The sequence below is a fragment of the Fundulus heteroclitus genome, chromosome 11 (genome assembly GCF_011125445.2).
Source record: "Fundulus heteroclitus isolate FHET01 chromosome 11, MU-UCD_Fhet_4.1, whole genome shotgun sequence".
In the NCBI taxonomy this organism is placed as follows: Eukaryota; Metazoa; Chordata; class Actinopteri; order Cyprinodontiformes; family Fundulidae; genus Fundulus; species Fundulus heteroclitus.
Genome location: NC_046371.1, coordinates 12,939,244 through 12,956,337, shown reverse-complemented (window position 1 = coordinate 12,956,337; position 17,094 = coordinate 12,939,244). Strand labels below are relative to the sequence as shown.

General features: G+C 42.7%; 1 protein-coding gene across 1 annotated transcript in view; it reads left to right on the top strand.

Moving 5' to 3' along the window:
• The first annotated feature begins 380 nt into the window (after positions 1 to 380).
• sept8a (septin 8a) overlaps positions 381 to 17,094 on the top strand; it is a 39,460-nt gene continuing 22,746 nt past the window's right edge. The window contains exons 1-3 of the mRNA XM_012876192.3: positions 381 to 547; positions 14,501 to 14,615; positions 15,939 to 16,134. Of these exons, the coding sequence (XP_012731646.1) occupies positions 518 to 547; positions 14,501 to 14,615; positions 15,939 to 16,134 (341 nt within the window). The 5' untranslated portion in view covers positions 381 to 517. The remainder of the gene's footprint in view (positions 548 to 14,500; positions 14,616 to 15,938; positions 16,135 to 17,094) is intronic.

Genomic DNA, 17,094 nt, shown 5'->3' with positions numbered 1-17,094 from the left:
AAACAACGACACGGCTTTGGAAGTGTAGAAGAATTGGCCTAGTTGTCACTTAAAGGGGGAAAAAAAGTGGATCTGTAAGCTAATGTAACACACAATCCGCTTCAATATCTGCAAGTGCAAAGAGTATGAGCTCAGCACTTTTTTCTAACGCTCCATATTTACCTTTATTTACCTGAATGTAGGTGTTTAACTTTAAATGTCATGACTACGTTTGGCACGAGCGCGCAAAGCGTTTCCAAGACAACCAGTATCAACCCTCGGGTAAATATGAAGGAAAAGACCGAGAAGCGGATCTAAACACGGCAGCGGGGAGTCATCTTGTCGCGCCTTCTCTTTGAGCAGCTAGCGGCTCCCCTCCGCCTCGCGTCGCTCTGTTCCCGTCCGTCCCCCCTGACAGCTCAGCTCGCCCCGGGGCTGGTTTAGCAGGCGAGGTACGGAGAGAGGAGGAGGAGTGCAGTTCCCTTTCGCCTCCGCTCAGTCCGCCGCTCAAGCACGCCGTCTACACGCATTCCACACCATGGCTGCCACGGACGTGGACGTATTTTCGGTAAGCAGAGAGCACGGCGCGTCGCGTATCAGTCCCGTCGGCGGAACAGAAAATGGCAAAAAAAAAAAAAAAAAAAAAGTGCAGCGTTTAAGAGGGGCAACTTGGTCGGTTGACGTAAATATGCGTGCGTGCGTGCGTGTGTGTGTGTGTGTGCGTGTGTGTGAGCGGGGTGTGTAGCTAAGCCTCCCCCGCTCATGGAGCCTGTTCATCAGCCTCTGGCGAGATGGTGGAAGTGATTTCTGCGACGGTGACTCAGTGGGTTTGTCGCCGCTACTGCTAACTTGTACGTGTGGCTGTGTCTTCGCATAATTTACTCACGTCTGCTTGCTTGCTTATTTGTGAGTAGAGTGATGCTAACGTTAAAGGCTGGCTGGCTTTAGTAGAAGTGCCTCCAAACGCGACACCAAGGGGGAAGAGAACCACCAACTCCCACGTCGTTGTACGTTCCAGGAGAGAGCTGTACAGAATGGGTAGCTGCAGAAGAAAGTGCCCCTGGGTTCCCACACCTGGAGCACCTTCGCTTGCTTTGACGTGCAGCGTCCCATGTCAGCAACCCATCTCACCTGGATGCTGATGGCTGTGGGCAGGTAGGCTCTCCTGTAGAGGCCTGTCTTACAGCGGCCCCCGGAGAAGCCTCTGACTGAAGAGCCTGTGTGTTGTGGGACGATCTGATGAACGTTCTTCGTTTTTGTGAAGGATCCATATTTTTAACTCATCATCTCCGCAAGTTCTGGAGGAATCTCCATAACAGAACAGAACCGAGCTAGCCATCTGTGCCACCTTTATTCATATAGCACTTTAAAACAATCACAGCTGAAGTGCTGAACATGGCTGCAAAACATAAACGTACATTATAGCGGAAGAAGAATATATAAGTAAGGCGTAGGAGCAATAAGAGGTTAAACACAATAAAAACATATAAAAACAAACGGGGGTAAACAGGCTGTGATCGTTTTGGCCCGTATGCGACCCATAATATATCTGTCTTTTACAATTCTGATATCGCGTAGGGGTGGGCGATATGAAGAAAATCTAATATCACGATCTCTTTGGGCTATATCACGATACACCATAAATATATCACGATATGTTCAAATAACCTTGAAAAGCAAATGTTTTTAGCCACATAGTGCCTAAAGTTGCATTGGTATATCTCAAATTGACGTGTCAATTTTTTTTTGTTTGAAAAATTGATTGCAAAATAAAAAATTTATTTAAAATGTTTTATTTTAGCCATTTTTTTTAACGACAGCTGTACACAGAAGCTTTTCACAAATTACAATATTGTCACATTAGAGCTCTTTCGTGGTCAACACTGGACCTTAAAAAAACAGAACATCCCAGCGGCCAAAAGGACTACAGAGGAAAAATCTGACACAAAATAAACCTGAAATAAAAGGTGCTCTTTTGTGCTTAAGACATAAAAATTTGTATAATTAAAAATGTGACAATCCCAAAAACAAAAGCTTGTATTGTGACTATAAAATCAACTGACCAGTCGCAGCTACATATTCAGAGCATCTCAAAAATATTTCCGTTGCTCTTTAGGTGCTGGGAAATTTTAAACCAGAAACGTTTTTGTTTTTTTTGTCATATGGGATTTAGCAAAAGAAGACGCCAGTTTCAACAGATTTACGGCTGGTTTAATTAAAGTTTCCTTCAGTGTTTTGGGGGGGGGGGGGGGGGGTGGGGGTGGGGGGTGTCGACATGCGGAGTTTACAACAGTCTTCATTTTGCACTGGATGACTTTTTAGGTGGAACAAATTTGTGCTGCTGCTACCTTTTGTGGCAATGACGTTTCGGCATGTTTTGCAAATTACCGCATTTTGTTCCAACATCCTTCTTGTGAAATCCAAACCACTGCCAGATTATTGACCCAGGGCTGTTTCTCTTCAGACTCATTTTCTTATTTACCTGAAACGTCCGCTGTCGCCATAGTTCTCGCTGTCTCGTCAACGTAAATAAGCTCACGGGTTCGTTGTTGTGTGTGTGTGTGTGTGTGTGCGCCAGAACTCTTTCTGGTTTGGAGGAGTGAGTGAGTGATGCGTTCACAGCATGTGGGAAAAACTAAACTCACAGTGAATTAAATACAGCGGCTCAATCTTGCCATTAAAATTTACACTCCATGGTCGCAATAAAGTAATTTTAACCATCGCGCGGAGGAAAACTTGAGATACATTGAGGATATTCGATACATCGGCCACCGCTAGCTAAGCGTTGTTTATTTTAAATGTGTCGATGTCTGAGAGCGACATAAAACAGTCAGGAAAGCTACCGGTCAACATAGCTAACACACTTGACGCACATTACGGCCAAGGTCCGAAATTAACACTCAGCTGACGCCAAATGCCAGTAAATTTTCCATTTGAGTATAAAAGGTGTTTTTCAGCCATCATTTGCTCCTCGCTTAGAATGCACTAACAGCACGCCTTTTGTTTAGTCTTGAAAATTTGTTGAAAAAAGAAGAAACTTGTCAAAAGCTCAGCCTTTATGGTTGAATCAACACCCATACAGGACTAGCTGCCTCTGTGGTGAAAATAGTCCCAAAAAAGTTTCCCTTGCATATTGTTTTCTGAATTTTTAAAGAGTTTTTTTTTTAACATCAAAAAGCATAATGTTAAATAAATAGAATAGAGCCCTGGTAGCCTCTACTTGTTTTTTAATTGCACAAATGAACTAAAATCTTTGAACTGATCCACAGAACCAGAACCAAACTCTCCTCTAACTGTGTAGGATGGACAGTTCTGATATGTTTACGTAATTCAATTAAATTTTATTTTTATAGCGCCAATTCACAACACGCGTCATCTCAAGGCACTTTACAAAGTCAAAATCAATCAAATCATACAGATTGGTCAAAAGGCTTCTTATCTAAGGAAACCCAGTAGATTGGTCTGCCCCTCCCCCCCTATTGTTACATAATGGTGCGATCCCATATGCTCAAATGCGATTGGCTGGGTAGGCGCCATGCTGGCCAATCACGGCTTAGCTCTGCCCTGAGCACAGGGAGCCGAGCAGTGCAAGGAAAACGCTGTTCTTAGTCTCTTCGGAGCGTCGTCTTTCAGGGCCGTGTGCGTCTTTCTTTTGCGGATGACACGTGACTATCTGAAGACATCTGTTGTTTACTGAAGCTTTCTGTCAGTAAAACGTCTTTCTGCTTTGCTTTTGTTTTGCGAGTTTATAATAAACGCACAACTTGGTAGTCAAGAATCGGGCAGTGTGGGACGCTGCAGCTGACAATACCTATGCTGCTAACGTCTCGAGTATCAGTAGCGGTAGCGTAGGCCATCATTAGCGGGAGGGAGAGCGTCGTACAACACAACTAACCACCCGGCTGGAACAAGGTGTGCTGAATACTTGGCAGTAAAATGTTATTTAACGAAGCAATCGAGGCACTCGAATCATTTCTGCCCCAGTAGATGTTATAGTCTGAATAGTGACGCTAAATAACTGGACTTTTAGCTCTATAGAGGGCGGCAGTGGTAGGATGGATATATTTTCAGAGTAGGTTGGAGATCGTTTTGTATTATCCTTATTGGTTTGCTGTGTGTTACCAGTCAGGTGTGACCCAATGAACGCTGGGCGGCACGGTGCAGTTTGCAGGAAGCCCCCGGTAGTAACTCCCTGTAATAATAGTACGAGAGAGCATTTCACAGTAGAGTGGCCGGAGCGAACGGCTGGGATTTAAAGAGCGGGGATTAACTTTTTTTGGCAGATGCTTGAAAAGGTTCTTGAATTGGACAGTAAGCAGCTCTGAGATCCCGGGATAAAGAGATTAAGCCCTCACTGCGGGCCACTCCTACTGCTTAGCGGCGCAACGCGTCTTCATAGAGTAATGGAGCGGATCCGAGAAAAGAGGACGCAGCCAACGCTGCTCAATTAGAACTTTTCATTTCGGACCGAGTCCAGCACCGGTTCCAGGAGATCTTGCAGACTGGTGATTTTTTTTTTTTTTTAAAAGTCTCTCCTGGAATACAAAACCAGAGGATTGATTGGAGGGAAACGCTGAGAATGCAATGGAACGGGCCAGAGTTTGCAGCTGCCTGACCGACTTCCTGTCTGACTTTGTGAACTAAGTGAGACCACATTGAGCAAACTGTCATGCGCCCCTGCCTGTTTGTGTGAACCGAGCGCTGTTAATTATGTGGAGCAATTGATGGAGACACGTGGTTTGTCAGACCTTGTAGGTCCACATCGATCCAGTCTGATGGAAACGGTAGCTCTGGGAGACATTTCTGCGCGGGGACACTGGGGAAGCAATCGACAGAGCCCGACCAATCATTTTTATTATGTTCATCCAGTGAAGGCATCAGATTGTGTACAGTGAAACAGTGGTCTCTATTTTTAATCGGTTATGTAATAAAATACCCCGCACCGTACCGTATGCAGCCTGCACATTGCTTGCTGACCCTGAAGAGTGCTGCCTCTCCCTTGAGTCTTGCATGCTTATAATGACATTAGCGTCATATAGAGCTTGGAGCAAAGAGACAAGGAATGAGGAAGTGGTTCATATGCGCTTTAGTTGGAGGTTTATTTCATGAACTCACTTGTTTTTTTTTTGTTTTTTTTTTACACCAAGACAAGTCGCGACAAATTTCTCTTGTAGTTCAGCTTAAATCATTAAACATATATACTGATGTTGGAGTTTATTTTTTTTTTGGTGTGTGTGTATCGTTGGCTGTATCGTGAATATAAAATCTAGATTCAAATGTATCAATCACAGTAAGATTTAGGGATGCACCGATATGAGAATTTGGGCTGATGTCGATATTAATCTTGTGGTTATGTCCGTTAACCGATAGTTACCTGTGTGTGTGTGTGTATGTGTGTATATATATATATATATATATATATATATATATATATATATATATATATATATATATATATATATATATATATATATATATATATAATACACACACACTAGGCTAGGGCTGGACGATATAGAAGAAAAGTACATTGATGAAATACAAATCATATTGATCAATATTGATAATTATCAATAAATTCAAAACGTATATTGTAAGTGCAGCCCTGGCTATGTCATTCTCTTGCTTAGTGACCTATTTTTAGATACAGAACACACAAGCACTGAATTAAAAAGCAACCCTTTATTCAACCAACTTTTTACCAAAACTGCAAGTTTTTAAAAAAGAAAAAAAAGAATACGTGCTCTCTGAAATCTTTGAAAGGGGCGGAGCTTGCTTCCTTGGTCTGCGTTTGTGATTGGTTTGGAGGATGTAACGACTGTAATACTAACCTACATGATAGGCTGGAATGCAAAAGGAAGGAAAACTGTTATTGAACTTTTTATTGACCCTTAAAACTGACTAACATCGGCCGATACCAACGTTAATGCCGATATATCGTCCATCCCTAGTAAGACTGATGGAGAGTGACAGTCGAGCTGTAGGATCTTTGGTGATAACGACCTATCCGTCTGAAGAAAAGGAATGCAAAACTCTCGGGGAATAAAGCTGACATACCTCTTAAGATGATGTTTGGAAACGATGTTGCACGGACGAGAAGCCAATATTTACCCCCAGAAGTGAGATGCTAGCTGCTCCCATAAGACCCATCATCACCCGTTTGTCCTGTCTGGATCAGATTCTAAAACTCCAAAGTGCTGTAATTCAAACGTTACTCACCGCCCCTGCATTATTGATGTCTTCATTGATTCTGCCGGCCTCTAAGTGGCGTTATAATCGTACCTCTTGGCTATTTGAATTCTTTCTGCGCTGCTTCCATTAGTGTGTTTAAATGGTGGAGCCAAAGCTCGGTTCTCCGGGCGACCTTCAGTCGGTGCACCGGCACCTGCATCTGTACCAAAAAACGTTCCTTAGAGGCCTTACAGTTTTGCCGAGTAAATGCAGGGACGTTTTTTAAGCATGCAGGTGGTGTGGAGCTAAAGTGTGCACCAAGAACTGTGTTAGCAAAACATTGTTGGTAATATTGCAATTGATAACATATGTTTTTCTTACTTTTTTTTAACCCTTAAAATTGCCCTCAACGCTCTTCCTTGCAGAATTGCACACATTATTTCTGATGATTCAGTTTCAACATATTTGCATTAGTTTGGTTTATTGCTTTTCTTTCTAATCAGTAAATGTGTGTAAATAGATTTCAGTTTGATTATGAATAAATGGACTATAGTTGAATTAGTAGCTCGTGGTGATCGGGAGTCTTTAGATGATCGGTCTTGTCTGAAAAAGAATCGTGCCTCAGAGAAATGAATGGACTCCTGGGTTTTGAAATGGAGTATGATGGTTCTTTCTCTGTGAAGTACAAGTAATTACATTAATTAGTAAATATACTGCTTAATTTAGTTATTTATTAATACATTGGAATGGTTGATCTATTACTTATACAGAAGTATTGGATGGGCTCTTGCAGGCTGTGATTTCCACACCTGAGATTCTTGTGCCTGAGATGCTGAAGCTCACAATGTGGCGCAGAAATCACGATGAAACACTTACTTCTGTCCCTCCTTGTGTCTCTTTCCCTTCTTCTATGTGGCCTTGCGTCTATCCTACCTTTTATCTTTCCTCCCCTCTATCCTACCTCCTTCCAAGCTCCAGTCTCCTTCATTCCTTCCTCCCCTCCCCGTTTGTTTGGCTGACTCTCAAAAATGTGGGATTTCCAGACGAAAGTGTTGACATATTGACCTAAACCGTGTGATTTACTTAGATCAACGACAGAAATAACTGTATTTTCCCAAAAGTAAAGCACATCTGCCTCATGCGGTGACTTCCTTTCCGTCTCTTCACATCTGTCTATTTAATTTTTCTTTTTCCTTCGGGCACGAATGAGTATCGAGGCTAACACTTTAGCCGGTACCGTCGACGTGCGTGCGCAGCGACGGCCGTAACGAAAACGAGTTTCGATCCTTTTGTTTGTTGCTGAATTCCTGACCGCAGGCGCGACGTGGAAATCTCAACCGTCAACATTCAAGTAGGTGCAGGAGAGTGACGGCATGCGAGCCGGCTCGGCTGTTTGGGGAGGAACGCCTCGGCCTGTGAAGAACCGCTCCTCCTCGGGTTCCTGATTTAAAATCCTCTCTCTCCTTCTGGCTGAAACTACCAGGCAGCCACCAGACAGGAAAAACCAGTCAGCAGCCACTCTGTGTAAAGCGCACGAGTTGTGAGTGTTGGTCTGCTGCTGAGCTTATCATGCCCCCCCCCCCCCTCCTCTCTCTCACACACAAAACCTCAGTTGATTTTTAAACCCAATAGGTCAGAAGCCCTCGACCTGATATCTGCACATTCTCAGCTTTCAACACCCAGACATGAATCACTCTTGAAACTCTCAAAGGATGTGCAGCACAAGTATTTATGGTCGTAAAACGTTTCATTTTCACATTTGAGGGCACTATTTAAATAATTTTTCTTTTTTTTTTTTTGACAATAAGGTCAGCAGTCAGTCTCTGTTGGTCTAAGCAGCCTTTTTAGTATACGGTTATTATTTCCTCTAGTAGCTTTTTCTGTCTGAAACGCTGCAATCCTTCGGCTTATAGTCACAGAGAGACGGATAAATTACAGTTAATGAATAGAAACCTGCACTATAACCAACAGTTGACACAGTCGTAGAACCTGAATGCCGAGGTTAAATTGCGCAAAGAACCACCAGCATGCTCGCAAACATCGGCCGCGGCGAAGTGCGTCGGGCTGCCCCGGGGGAGGCAGCGAGACGCAAAAACAAGATGGAGACCAGGCAGGTGTGGATGGAGGCCTCAAGGCGTCAAAGATGACTTAAAAAAAAAAGGACGGATCAAACAAAAACAAGATGGGGTCTGGAGAGGCTGATTGGTTGATGATACTATCTTATTTTTAGTTATTGCTGCACATTAGTTTGGACAGCTTCCTTAGCAGCTGGAAGACGAGTTAATCATTTCTTATTTGTTTGACACATCTCTGTCGCTTTGCAAAGGCTGAACCTGTGTGTGTGTGTGTGTGTGTGTGTGTGTGTGTGTGTGTGTGTGTGTGTGTGTGTGTGTGTGTGTGTGTGTGTGTGTGTGTGTGTGTGTGTGTGTGTGTGTGTGTGTGTGTGTGTGGGGACTTTGCACACATACACAAGCAGCCGTCTCGATTTCAATGCTGATGTGTTCAAAGTGACTCATAAACACAGGTGTCCCAGTAAAGCATGCAGCTGAAACAACACAGGCCTGCGAGCGCAGCACCAGGAGCCATGATGTGAAGCTGAGTTATGGGGTTCAAGCACGTTCGGATTCGGTTCTTTTCATCAATGATATTCAGCATCATTGAAAATCATTTATATGCTATTTTTTTTGTTTTATTTTGTTTATAATTAATAGGAAGCCCTTTTGTTGGCGTTACAACAAACGCTTGACCTCCAGCCATAAATCCAGTGCGTAGTTAAGTTATAAAACAGCACAGCCCTTAAGGTTTAGCAGCCTCCAAATGTTACCTATCGGACCTGTCCTATTTATGACTTCTACTAGCAAAAAATACGGAGCGGGTCCCTGACAGAAAACTGCTGAGTCTCTTAGCGCCTGGAGAGCAGCGGACACAGATATAGGGGAGGTTTGGCTGTAGTTTAACGGGGAATGAAGAGCAAACCGAGGATCGGCTGTACCTGCAGCTTGAGGCGCGGTCATCGGGTGGCAGAAACGTTTCTTTTATATGAAAGAGATAGAGCGGCTGCCTATCCTTCTGATAAAACAGAGCATTTTATACTTCACTGGAGCGGCTTAATAAGCTCAAAGTCAGAGGCTGTCAGCGGCTGTACGGGTGTTGTTCCTCACTAGTGCAAGGGCAATTTATTTAACTTAAATATCAGTCCTACTCTTCTTTTTTTCCCCCCACAAATGGGCCTATTTTGAGAGAAAAATGTGTTCATGCCCATAATTTGGTAGTTGGAGGACCCAGTTTTGGGCTTCCTCTCTACCTACTGACCCATTATGGTTATGGTCTGATAAAACAAAGCTTTAACCCCTGGGATCTTACTCTAAATGGCATGTTTGACACGTGGGCATCACCAAAGGTGTACCATATCCTCAGCGAAACGTGGTAAATCTTAAAAGAGACAGACGGGGTCTATGTTGTGTTAAAATTACACTTTTATGTATTCTAGTAGGTTAGTTATCAGCTGTGTCTTATATTTATCTACAGCAGTTTTTTTTATGGTGACAGACATTTCAGATAAAGCTTTGATTCAGAGATGCTTTTTATAATGACTTTTATGAAAAGCAAAAACATATTGAGATAAATATCGTATATCGGCATTCAGCCTAAAAATATTGAGAGATTCTTTTTGGGTCCATATCAACCCAGCCGTAGGTGTGGGCTTACTTTTCTTCAGGGGTTTTTGAAATTTTGAACTAGAGATGCACCTATCCGATACAGGGATCGGATATCGGCTCTGATATTGACTAAGTAGCTGGATCGGATATTGGACGATTGATGCCGATCCTGCTTTCCAATTCATTCAGTCATTTATTTTTTTAATTAATATCATACACAGCAAGCCTGATAACTTCACTCACATGGCAAGGCACACGGTTTATTCATTCAACAGTATCGGTAATCAGCTGATATGCTCAGCCCAGGTATCGGCATCGCATTGGATTGGAAAAAAACCGTGTCGGTGCATCTCTATTTTGAACAGTTTCAAATACCCATCAGTTTAGTCCAAAACCCTCCGCCATCTGCCAGCAATGTGAAGATAAAGAGGGATTTTACATGTCAAAGCGAGTCTGGTATGCATTCAAACTAAGAAAAGAATCACCTCACCAGAAGTGGGGAAAAAAATAACTTTTTCAAATAGCTTAGACAAAGTCACCGGCACTCTTACCCCAATGAAGGCTGAAGGCTTAAACTGAATCACGCGTTTCAAACAAGTATTTAGTTTTTTTCCCTCCAACTAATCAGTTTGTTTGTGCAGTTGAATTGCACACCACGTTTGTCACGTAAAATGTAGGAAAATTGTGAAATGATTTAAAAATGGTCTCATTTGTAACAAGGATGTGAACCCTTTTGAGATCCACTGGATCTGCACTTTCATTCTTAGTTTCATCTTTAAAAAAGAGAAAAAAAGACCTATTTAAAGTCACAATAAGTCACAAGCCTGCAGCTCTGTAATAACATTGTACTAACCAGCCCATAATGTTTGCGCCTCATTTTGTTTTTAAGGCGCCCCGGGGCCTCTCTGCAGCCATTTCCTGTTGGCCTGGCGATACGGTGGCCTGGGAGCAGCGCCGTCTCGTCACTCTGGGACAGTTAACCAGAAGCTTTTCATTCCTGTCATACTTCACGCTGTCTCTGGGGCTCCTCTTCGGTCTGAACGAGCACGAGTTTTGTGCGGAAGCCGATTCCTCACAGTTACTTAGAGGGGTCTAATTCTAAGTGACGGGCGAGCGTCCCGGGTTTTGTGGTGGCTCTTCTTGTCCTCTTAAAATTCAGCCTCTGCGCTTATTTACGCCGAGCTAACGGGGTCGGCGTCTGTTTGGACTTAGTCGTGCACTTTTGGTGGGATTCAGCTGTTTCTGACTGAGGGAAAGGAGTTTAGAGTAAGATATGAAATAATTGATTGGAAAAAAAGTGGGGAAAATATTGTTTTTAGTTTTTTTTTTGGTGGAATACTTTAATGTTTTATTGCTACTGATGTAAAAAAAAAAAAAAAAAAAAAAAGGTGAAAGATCTGGGAGCGTTGTAATTTGGTCCATTCTTCACTGACTTGGTTAAGTCCCAGCTGGGAAGGTTTTGTGTCCACGTCTGCAGCTCTGTTGGGTCGGATCCCCAGAGATAACACGTTTTGGTTTTGGTCAGCAGGCTCGGTTGGCAGCGTTCAGATCTGCCGCTGATGTGTCACTACTACATCCTCTACACAGACGAGCTCGGTGCGGTCCAGTGTGGGAGCTTAACCCCCAATTAGCCGCCCGGGTTAAGATTCCTTGTTGTTCTTTTGAATTGTACAGTGTCACTGTTGCGGCTTGAGTTTGTAGCAGAAGGAAGGTTTATCTTTAAAGAAGGGTTCATACCCCTGGAGTTTCACATGTTGTCATGTTACAAATAGAAACTTCAATGGATTTTGTTTGAATTTTTAATTAAGCAGACAGAAAAAGATGAATAGTTTTAATGTTTTTGTTTTTTTTAATAAATCAAGAGAGTTGGATGTGAATGTTATTCAGATTTATTTTATTGCTCCATAGCAAAAACCACAAACATTTCTGTCATACATTTCCCATGAGCAAATGGGAGCAGAAATAAGATAAAATCTTATTTTGTCTGCCTCCATGAAGCTTCCTTTGTCCGTAGTTACAGCTGTGAAGCTTTTGTTGTATATCTGAGTTTTGCACATCCAGAGACTGCATTCTCTGCATTTGTCTTTGAAATGTAGCCTAAACTCAGTACGATTATATTAAGAGTGTCTTTGGACACCGATTATCAACTTATGTCACATTCTTTATTGAATTACAGAATTTACTGGACCATAATAACATGGACGTATTTTAATCAAAGCCATTGCATTGTAGCTCTGGGCGTATGTATCAGCTCCCTATTTAAGGCGAACCTCCCGTCCCAGCCTCAAGTCTTTTTACAGCCTCTGTTTTCTAATATCATTTCCCTTTGTTTAGCTCCACATGTCCTCCCATTGTCTGTGAGGAGCTTCCCTTTCCCTGCTGAAAATGAGGCATCCCCACAGCATGATGCTGCCGCCACCACAGAGACCGTTTGTTCAGGTGGATGATGCACCCTGTTTTCTGCCACAAGGATTATTGTGTCTAAGCACAAAGTTCAGTTTTGGTCATATGTGACCAGGGCACCCTCTTCCACGTTTGCTGTGTTCTCTATATGGCTTTCTCTCAACAAATGGCTTTCTTCTCACCACTCTTTCCCGAGAAGACAGGTTTGTGGCGTGGGCCAACCCACAGTGGTCCTGAAAACGTTGTCCCTCCTGAGCTGTGGATCTCTACAGCTCATCCAGAGTTACCGCCGGTATCCTTGCCTGGGCTTTCAGTTTAATTACTGGACGGCCATCTCCTGTGTGTTTGCAGACACTCTTTCCACTTTTTCTCTTTAGACGACGGATCAAACTGTGGTGACGTGCCTGCTGTGTTCCTGTCCTCAGGATGCCTCCTGTTCTCTGATAAACCTCTGAGACCTTCTCTCAGAACAGCTGGATCCCTGCTGAAATGAAATCCCCCCCCCCGGAGGCTCGTCTCCTTTTAAGAAGGCAGCTGCACTGCAAAAAGGGAACTAAAAGTGAGTGAAAATTTCTTGAAATTAGTAAATTTTTCTTTGATTTGAGGAGCTAAATAAGATTATTTGCCAATTTAATGAGCATTTTTACCCCTAAAATAAGATAATTAGATATCCTGCACTTGAAATAAGATGATGGACATGAATTGCTCTTATTTTAAGTGCAAAAATCTTATTCCATTGGCAAATAGTCTTATTTACCTGCTCTAATCAAGGGAAAGATACACTGATTTCAAGAAAATTTCACTAAATTCTAGTTCCCTGTTTGCAGTGTGGTTTTAGTGGACTTTATTTTTGGGGTATGAGGGTAAAGGAGGCTGAATGCCATGGTCAGAACCAGCACATCGAGATCCACCGACCTTCGATTGGTGATTTTAAGCCATCCAGGCTTTTAGTTGAACCAAAGAAGGAAGTTTCATTCAGTTTCATGCGTGCTGCATGAAAGAAAAATGCTGATGGAATCATCATGCCACCTTCCGTATGGATCATTTCCTGGATAAATTTAGGCTTATGTAACTTCCCATTTTTAAAACCTTCCCTCCATGATGCTTCAGTGTGATTGCAATGGTTTCCTTCCAACACCCTCCTCCTCCTCCTCCTCCAGCAGGAATCTTAATATCTCTGCAATGTTCAGTCAGCTAGCTAAATACCACAGGAAAAGATAAAGGCTGTAAAACAAGCTCGGAGTTGACAGCGAACAACAAACAGGGACTCTTCCTCATTCCTGACATCTTTTCCGGGGATTCTGATTGTGTTGAGCCTTCGGTGGCTTCCAGCCGACAAATTTTCCTCTTAACAAATAAACATTATAAATGCAGTCCCTGTGAAGAGTCTATCAGGATTTAGTAAAGAATATGGCATCTTAACAATTTATTATTGTATATGTGAGTGTAAAAGTAGTGTTAGATGCAGAGCTTCAGTCCTTGGAAACATTAAGCCCCATTTTCTTTCCTTTTTTCACCCTAAAACCTTTAGATCCCTCCTATCTTACATGCTGCCCATCCTTTATAGTGAACTTCAGGCAGGTTATTAGGAGATCTGGTCTGTCTCGGGAGCCGGTCTCCACCCCTCAGCTCATATGCGCAGGGCTGCTGCGTTCAGCTGAGCTCTCGTCTTTGGGCTGCTCGTGCTGGGTGACATCAGCCCTGAGGTATGCGGCTCTCCGTGGCTGAGCCAGACGAGATCGGGTGGCTCCATTCATCTCAAGGTGCTGTCTGCTCTCTCCTTCGAGCTGCTTCGGTTCAGACGGTGCATCAAAAAGCCAAAAAAAACCCTTACAGTAGTTTTGTCTGCCAGGCTTAGTTTGTTCTATATTTGAAATCTTTGTCCTTTTTATGTTCTGAGATGCCGCTTCAGAGAGAAATGTATTGATTGTGGTGTGACATCCTTTTTATATAGCAGTGGTAACTTAATAAAAACAAAAACCCTCCATAAATATTGAGCCCTAAATAAAATGTTCAGGGTTTGACAGTGTGCATCCATTTTTTTTTTTATCACGTCTCTTGTCCCCCTTTCCTGTAGAGGATTATTTACGCTCATCCCTCCCGCAGGCGCTGATTAACCAAATCACAACATATACAGCTGATGGGTTTTAGATCCGCACACACAGCAGAAGACCTTTGATGTTATACTAGCGTAGAAATGTCCCTCGTCTACTGTTAATTAATATCTTCCCATAGGTTTTTCCTCCTCCGTGCACCAGATTTGTAATGTTTCGCCTCGTGTCTTTCAGAATGAGGAGAAACGTAACCTCAGCCTGGGCGGCCATGTTGGATTCGACAGCCTCCCTGACCAGCTGGTCAGTAAATCGGTCACGCAGGGTTTTTGCTTCAACATCCTCTGTGTAGGTGAGTAACAAAACGGGTTGGTTGGATGATAAAGAGTGGAACATCGGATGTGTTGCAGACGTTTTCGCGTTAACTTTATTTAAAACGTAAAATAACAATGACATGGAACAGGAAATGAAAGAAGCTATCCAACCATAGTACAAATAAAAGCAGGAAAAATAACGGTGACCACCTCTTATAAACCAGTGGATGTAATTTATTTAACTGTATTCAATAGTGTAAGAGCACAAAAACATTTTGGTATGTTTAGGGTGAATGAATTCTTGGTGGAGAATCCACGGATCACAAGTTTGTAGCACAATGGCAAGTCAAGGTTTTTATGTTTCTAAAAAATAAAACTGTTATCTCAAAACAAACACAAAATGTTCAGAGTTGACTTTAATGACTTGATTTTAAATTATCTTTAGCGTGAATTAGCAATAGCGTGGCTAGCTTTCCTTAAAACGGTAGGAAAGCTAGCCATGCTGCGTGTAAAGAATAAGATCCTTGACTTGACTAAGACATTTCTTAAAAGCTCAAAAGGCTAAAACTGAGCAACTTTGCTGCAATCAATGGGTTATTCCTCAAATGACGTCACATTAGCCCCGGAGACAGCCTCGGTTTCCGGGAAGGTCGGACAAAGAGAGTAAAAACTACAATGGCAACCGCAATACCAATCATTTTGGAAGATGACGACATCCCAGGAGCTTCATTTCAACCTGCTTTGATCAAGAAACTCAGCGAAGAACAGCTGAAACGTTGGTTGAAATGTAGAGACCTCAAAATGACCGGAAAGAAAGCAGTATTCATGGAAAGTCAGGACAGGCTGTCTACTCGCACAACGGATGTAGGAGGGTGTTGATATTTGCCCGGCTAATAGCTGTTGTTGGGCGGTGCGATAAAAAGGGGATAAAAAGCCCAAAAAAGTGACTTCACGTTCATAAACTCGCCCAATAAATGGCAACTGCTGACTCTGAAAAGATCTGTTCACTATTTGACTCATGCAAGTTACCTTCTCCGTTTGTACGACCCCAAGATGGCTGCGATGCATTCGCACAGCGCTGTTCTAAAAATAGTAATTTGTTTGTGTTTCGCCTCTAATAATCTTGTAATTTTTAAAGTGCTCTTTTTCATTTATTGTCGGAGGAGTTCTCAAAGTCTTTGTTCAGATTGCATGAAAATCTGGTTCTTTGAAAGCAAAACACCAAGAATCGACAGATAACCGAGGACTTTTTCACAGTAGTGTGCACATACTCATGTTTCTAAGATACCCTTATTGGAAGTGGCTGATTTAGTGACGTACCTTTTGTGTCTAATCTCCTTCTGCTCTTTCATCTTTCACAGGCGAGACTGGCATTGGCAAATCAACATTAATGAACACGCTGTTTAACACCATGTTTGAAAACGAAGAGGCCAGCCACTACCAGAACGGCGTGTATCTGCGACCGCGGACCTACGATCTCCAGGAGAGCAACGTCCACCTCAAGCTAACCATCGTCGACACCGTTGGGTTCGGTGATCAGATCAACAAGGAGGACAGGTATGCTCGATGAAGTCCCCTAAACGCAGCATCTTAGCAAATGGCAAGTTTTCTATGAAGCAAAAGTGCTTTAATTGCTAGGTTTGCTATAAATCTGTGTTCCCATCTTTAAATTCAGTTTATTGTGCGACTGCTTGAAGTGGACACCGATGGGAGGAACAGAGCATATAGCTCCCAAATTCCACACACATTTTTCTTGTCTCTGTGGGGTTTAAAGGGGTGGAGGTGGAGAAAAAAATTAAGAGGAAGTAGTTTTTTTTTTTTTTTATAAACATTCAGCTGTGGAATGAAGCGTACTTGCTCGGGCTCAGCCAGCAAGCCCCACTCTCACGCTCTTTGATAGGAGCGTTCTCTGTAGGCCTTATAACCCGCCATGCTGAAGGACAGACCCTGCAGCGAGCTGGAAATGAACACAGAGAGCTTCAAAAGGTCAGAGTGTGTGCATACCACAGAGAAGATTGAGGAGAGATGTGAAGGTCGTGGACAGATGACCGTAAACATCGTGCTTACTGAGGAAATGGAAAGGATTTTTAACCTGGCTCCCTCTGAGCAGTAAAATGTCACCACTATAGGAAATTCTTGTGTTGAAAGGGAGACAAGGTGGTTTAAACATCGCTCTTGTATGACACAGTTAACAAATATTCATAAGCCCCATGGTGAGGGTTTCTTGTGGAAAGAGTCAGGTACTTTTTGGTTAAAAAAATTGCTCAACTTAAGATTTTAATGTTTCAGAATGAGCATCCATAATTTGAGAGCACACAAAGGAACAGTGTTGAATTTAAGAGCTGAATCTTTATACAGCAGCAGCTCTGCACTTTGGGGCTGTTCCTGCTAAGTTTAAGTGTGCTTTGTGTAAAGGAAAAGTGATAAGCAAACGGTTGTTGTAGAATAGGTAGCGTTTCAGCTGTGGTCGAGGCTGGGAGAAGTTTGTTTTTTTTTTATGAAAGGAGATGAGTTGTT